This window comes from Myotis brandtii, unplaced genomic scaffold (genome assembly GCF_000412655.1).
Source record: "Myotis brandtii unplaced genomic scaffold, ASM41265v1 scaffold579, whole genome shotgun sequence".
Classification (NCBI taxonomy): Eukaryota; Metazoa; Chordata; class Mammalia; order Chiroptera; family Vespertilionidae; genus Myotis; species Myotis brandtii.
Window position 1 is genome coordinate 1,385,985 of NW_005370171.1, and position 5,703 is coordinate 1,391,687.

General features: G+C 44.8%; 1 protein-coding gene across 4 annotated transcripts in view; it reads right to left on the bottom strand.

Annotated features, from left to right (window-relative positions):
• The window catches only part of RNF216 (ring finger protein 216), a 111,264-nt gene that overhangs the window by 71,284 nt on the left and 34,277 nt on the right, over positions 1 to 5,703 (bottom strand). For all 4 annotated transcript variants that reach the window (XR_001364543.1, XM_005878950.2, XM_005878949.2 and 1 more), the window contains exons 11-13: positions 5,104 to 5,241; positions 2,353 to 2,501; positions 1,763 to 1,841 (exon numbers count right to left, since the gene is read on the bottom strand). Coding sequence is in view for 3 of the 4 variants with exons in the window: in XM_005878950.2 (XP_005879012.1) it covers positions 1,763 to 1,841; positions 2,353 to 2,501; positions 5,104 to 5,241 (366 nt within the window). In the remaining variant the exon portion in view is untranslated. The remainder of the gene's footprint in view (positions 1 to 1,762; positions 1,842 to 2,352; positions 2,502 to 5,103; positions 5,242 to 5,703) is intronic.

Below are 5,703 nucleotides of genomic sequence, written 5' to 3' on the forward strand. Positions count from 1 at the left end.
AGAGGAAAGGAGAGGGAGAGAGAGATAGAAACATCAACGACGAGAGAGAATTATTGATCAGCTGCCTCCTGCACCCCCCACACTGGGGATTGAGCCCGAAACAACCCAGGCAGTCATGTCCTGGAATCGAACTGTGACCTCCTGGTTCATAGGTCAATGCTCAACCACGGAGCCACGCTGGCCAGGCAAGATCTTTGGAACTTTCAAATCTTGCATAACTAACATTCCACACCCACTGCATGAAAACTCTCTATTTCCCCCTCCCCCAGCTCCTAGCAACCACTTGCTACTTTCTGCTTCTATGAGTGACTACTTTAGATACAACCTGAAAGTGGAATCATACAGTATTTGTCTTTTTGTGACTGGCTTATCTCAGCATAATGTATTCAAAGTTCATCCATGTTGTTGCATGTGTCAGAATTTCCTTCTTTTTTAAATGCTGAATAATATTCCATTGTATGGATAGACTACATTTTCTTTATCCATTCATTCACTGATAGACATTTAGACTGTTTTCATTATCTTGCTTATTGTGAATAATGCTGCAATGAATATGGAAGTGCAAATTCTTTTCAAAATCTGTTTTTGTTTATAAAAATGTTTTTATTGATTTTGTTTTTTTAAGAGAGAGGAAGGGAGAGGGATAGAGAGATAGAAACATCGATGAGAGAAACATCATGATCAGCTGCCTCCTGCAGGCCCCCTACTGGGGATCGAGCCCCAAACCCAGGCATATGCTCTGACCCGGAATTGAAATGGCTGGCTAGCTCAGTTGGTTAGCATATTGTCCTGATATGCCAAGGTTGTGGGTTTGATCTCTGGTCTAGGCACTTAAAAGAAACAACCAATGAATCCATAAATAAGTAGAACAACAAACTGGTATTTCTCTCTCCCCCTCCCCCTCTGTCTCTTTAAAAATCAAGAAAAACAGCCAGGTGTGGCTCAGTGTTTGAGCGTCGACCTATGAACAACGTTCAATTTCTGGTCATGGCACATGCCCAGGGTTGCGGGCTCAATCCCTGCTGTGGGGCGTGCAGGTGGCAGCCGACCAATGATTCTATCCCATCATTGAGGTTCCTATCTCTCTCTCCCTCTCCTTTCCTCTCTGAAATAAATAAATATATATGTGTGTATATATACACACCAACAAATAAATAATTTAATTAATTAATTAATAAAAATCAAGAAAAACAACAACTCTAAGTGATAGCTCACAAATTTTAAGACATTCTTAGTACACAGAATAAGAGTCTGGTTAAAGAGAAGATTTTCAACAGTGAGGTGACTGAATAGTTTTGGTCTCACCCAACACAATCAGTTATGAGAACAGCTGAGTGAATAATATACCAGACATAATATATGCCACCACGATGCCTAGCTCTTTAATCAAAGAAGTGAGGTTAGGACTTTGAAAATGGCAGAGTATTAAACTATTTCGGCACAATAGGGTGGTGAAAAGAGAAACCAAGAATAATGCTGGCGCTGTGGAAGAAACACAAAACTCTTCACATCTCACATTACAATACAGGAAGATGGCATAAAACAGAGATCCAGAACCCTGTGACTGCAATTCCACCATCTCTGAAACCATGTCAACCACCATTCACAAAGTACTGATTTTCATTTGCTTTCACACACAAAAAAAAGAGCACTCAAATCCTTCTCACAGGTCAGCACACAGATAACCAGTAGATATGCGTGCCATTAGGGTAGCTCATACCTTAATTCAAATATAAATGTAGAAAAAAATTGGCCTCCCTACCTTTCGGCAGCGAGGATTGGGACAGCTGAACCTCTTCACGTCACTGTCCAACAGAGCAGGAAAGCTGCAGGAGGGGCACCTGGAGTCCAACAGCAGAGGAATGTCACTCAGAATAGCAAACCCTGATGTGGCTCCATGTAACTGTTCATACTACGACGGACTTTTCAGCTCTCGGCCACATCTCCTTTCACTCCTTACTTGTCATTAAAACATGGACTGAGGCTTGCCGTTGTGCTGGCCCGTACCAGAAAACGCAGGGGCCATTCTGGGTCCTGCCTCCGTCAGGCAAACCATCCAATGAACATACGTTTCGGAGAACGCCCACACCTGTCACCTTTCCTCCATCCCCGTGTACAATGTTGTACCTATAAGCCATATGATTAAGAGAAGCCAAGGGACGTAGGCAAAAATCTGAAGTGCAGATTTTTTTCCATTAATAAAATTATTCTTTTATTGCTCAGCAAGAAATGCCAGAAAAAATGGAAGCCATAGCTTTGTTACAGGATTTTCATCACCTGATGACAGTGCTCAGGCAGCTTTCCTAGTGGAGAATGAGTTGACAGACGACACTTCCCGACTCTGACACTCACCTGACCAGCTCATCAGCATAGGCTGCAGTGACCTCTTCTTCGGCCTTCCGCTCATAGTATTTACACAGGATGGTCTGGGGTAGCACCTTCTCCAGCTCGCTGGTTGGGAAGGAACATGTGCAGCTGCCTTCCATGCAGCTAAGCTCTGACTAGAATGAGGAGGTCAGGAGGCAAAGAGAGAAAAAAATAAGAAAATTTAACAAAGGTTTCAAAAAACGAAAAGCCTCAGTAGTTACATGCATCATAAGCAAATAAATCGTGATTAAGAACACAGGTTCTGAGATTATAATCTCTCTGTCTTCTGAGAAACCACACTCCAAACAACAAGGAAACCATGAAACAAAAACACAAAGTCCAGTGGATAGAGCGTCGGCCTGCGGACTGAAGGGTCCCAGGTTCCATTCCGGTCAAGAGCAAGTACCTGGGTTGCGGGCACATCCCCAGGAGGGGGCGTGCAAAAGGCAGCTGAATCGATGTTTCTCTCTCATCGATGTTTCTAACTGTCTATCCCTCTCCCTTTCCATTCCTCTCTGTAAAAAATCAATAAAATATATTTAAAACAAACAAACAAACAAAAAACCCCCCCAGAGTCCATATTTGATTTTCCCAAAAGACTTCTATCAGCCCAAACCACAGTGCAAGACGATGGAAAGGGGATGAGAAAGGGTCAAAGGCTTAGCAGACTGGAGGGAAGGTCACAGCGTAGTGTCTGAAAGGAGATACCCATGAGCAGCAAGCTGGTTCCCTCTGCAAAGGCTGGATGTCTACACATCTTGGAAGACAGATGTGAGTGGTAGGAGGGGAGGGAACCAACAGGAATATAAACTAAAAACTGGAGGATTGTTTGAAAAGCCCCCAGTTCCTACTCCTTCAGATGTTGTCAGGTGACTAAACTCCTCCAGGAGAAAGAACAGTCTCTGGAACAGCTGGACCAGAGGGCTCTGGACTTCATCTTCAAAGCCACTTACAGCAGGTTGAGCCCTCACACCACAGCACTTGGACCAATTTTGCTGCTCTTGTCCATTTTTAAGAACCCTTGTACATCAGATCCTAACCAGAACTTGGCTGGAGATCCTGGCTAGAGGTCCTGACTAGACTGCTGATCAACTGAAGGCTGTCTCCGTGTCATTCCTTCTTCGCCGACTCCGTCCACACCTTTGGGGACCCCTGGACCTGCTGGGGTTGGACCCCAGCACTTCTCCTCCTTCCTTCCTGTTACACTGAGGAAGGCCTCCTAACACCTTTGAAAAACCAATTCCTCCGCGGGTTGTCTGGCTTCCATCCCCTCTGCTTCCTAAATCTTTGCTGCTATCATTATCCCCTCTCGCCTGCTTCCTTCATCTCGTCTCCTGTTCATTCTAAGCAACATATCAAATAGGTGTTGAGGCCTTGCTACTCGAAATGTGGCTCATAGACCAATAGCAATGGCCTCGCTTGGGAGCTTGTTAGAAATGCAAAATCTCCCACCCCAGACCTGCAGGCTCCGAATCTACATTAAACAAGATTCCCACGTGATTTCTGGGCACATTCTAGTTTGAGAAAAAAAAAAAAATAACCCTTGTAATGATAGCGGGCCCACCTGAATAATCCAGGACAATCTCCCTATTTTGAGGTGCTCCGATTAGCAACCTCAATTTCCCTTTGCCACAGAAGGTAGCATATGCACAGGTTCTGGGGATAAGGAGGTGGACATCTCTGGGGGATGGGGACATTATTTCACCAATCACAAACACTCTGCTCATTATTATTACTCAGTCCTTCACTAAACCATAACTGACTTTAGAATAATTGATGAGTGATTTGATTATTGGTTGGGTGTTTAGGAAAATCAACTTTGGTTTTAAAGTATTCATCCAGGCAAAACAAAACTCCTTGCCGTATTACTATTCTAGTGTCAAGAGAAACTGACTCTGGTAAGAGAAATGTGGTCTTGTATAAAATAGTTACTAATTGTAATCCTATATAATAAAAGGCTAATATGCAAATTATTCCCTTGGGAGTTTGACTGACCAGGAGTTTAACCGCTTGCTATGACGTGCACTGACCACCAGGGGCTGGCACAGAACAAAGGAAGGCCCCAATCGGCCCTGATCTCTGGCCAGGCCTAGGGACCCTACCCGTGCACGAATTTCTTGCACCGGGCCTCTAGTACAACTATAAAGTCCTTAAAAAAAGATCAGTTAAAATTACTAATTTGCACTCATATATTCAAACAGGCTGCAAAATTCTCTTTTTTATTTCGTCCTTCATTTTTCTTTTTATATTTTTTATTGATTTCAGAGAGGAAGGGAGAGGGAGAGAGATAGAAATATCAATGATGAGAGAGAATCATTGATCGGCTGTCTTCTGCACGCCTCACTGTGGGGATCGAGCCCACAACCCAGGCATGTGCCCTAGACTGGAACTGAACCTAGGACCTTTCAGTCTGCAGGCTGATGCTTTAGCCACTGAGCCAAACCGGCTAGGGCTCATCCTTCATTTTTCTTATGAACAGGAGGATGAGGGAAGAAGCAGGTCCTCCCATGGCATGTAAGAACTCCACTCCCTGAAAAGATACCTGCTGTGCTTAGAACCAACATAATCACAGATATCAGGGACTGTCTAGGAATCACACACACTCATATGCCTTGGCAGCGTCCCACCTCCCTCCAGAAAAGGCACTTCCACGAGGTATTTACACTTGTCTATAAATGTGGTCTCCTCAGACTCGGTGAATGTTTCTTATCTGTGGGCACATTCCACAGTTCTTACCTTTCCAGATCCAAAGACGGCCTCCTGGGCATATCTGATGAGACACTCTTTGCAGAACAAGTGAGCATCTGCACACTGAGTCAGCTCCTCAAATGGAAATTCCCCATAGCAGCAGCGGCACTCAATCAGCTGGCCATCCTGCAGGCCATCACAAAACACACATGAAATTCCCCACATTCAAGTATAGGGACAACAGGTTTCATATTCCCCCACCCACATGCACCCAGAGGGAAAGAGCAACCTCTAGAAGCCATAAAACAACCATGAGCTGTTTTCTGCTGTATAAAGTAGCTTGAGATGGCAGTACATTTTTTTTTTTTTTTGCAGCATAAATATTAATACACTAGAAGCCCTCTCGCAATCCAGGACCCCTCGGGGGATGCCAGTGTAGGCCTGATTCCAGGATAAGGCCTAAACCAGCAGTTGGACATCCCTCTCGCAATCGGGAACCGCTGGCTCCTGACCGCTCACTTGCCTGCCTGCCTAATCGCCCCTAACCACTTCTGCCTGCCTGATCACCCCTAACCACTTGCCTGCCTGCCTGATCGCCTCTAACCACTGGCCTGCCTGCCTGATCTCCCTTAACCACTGGCCTGCCAG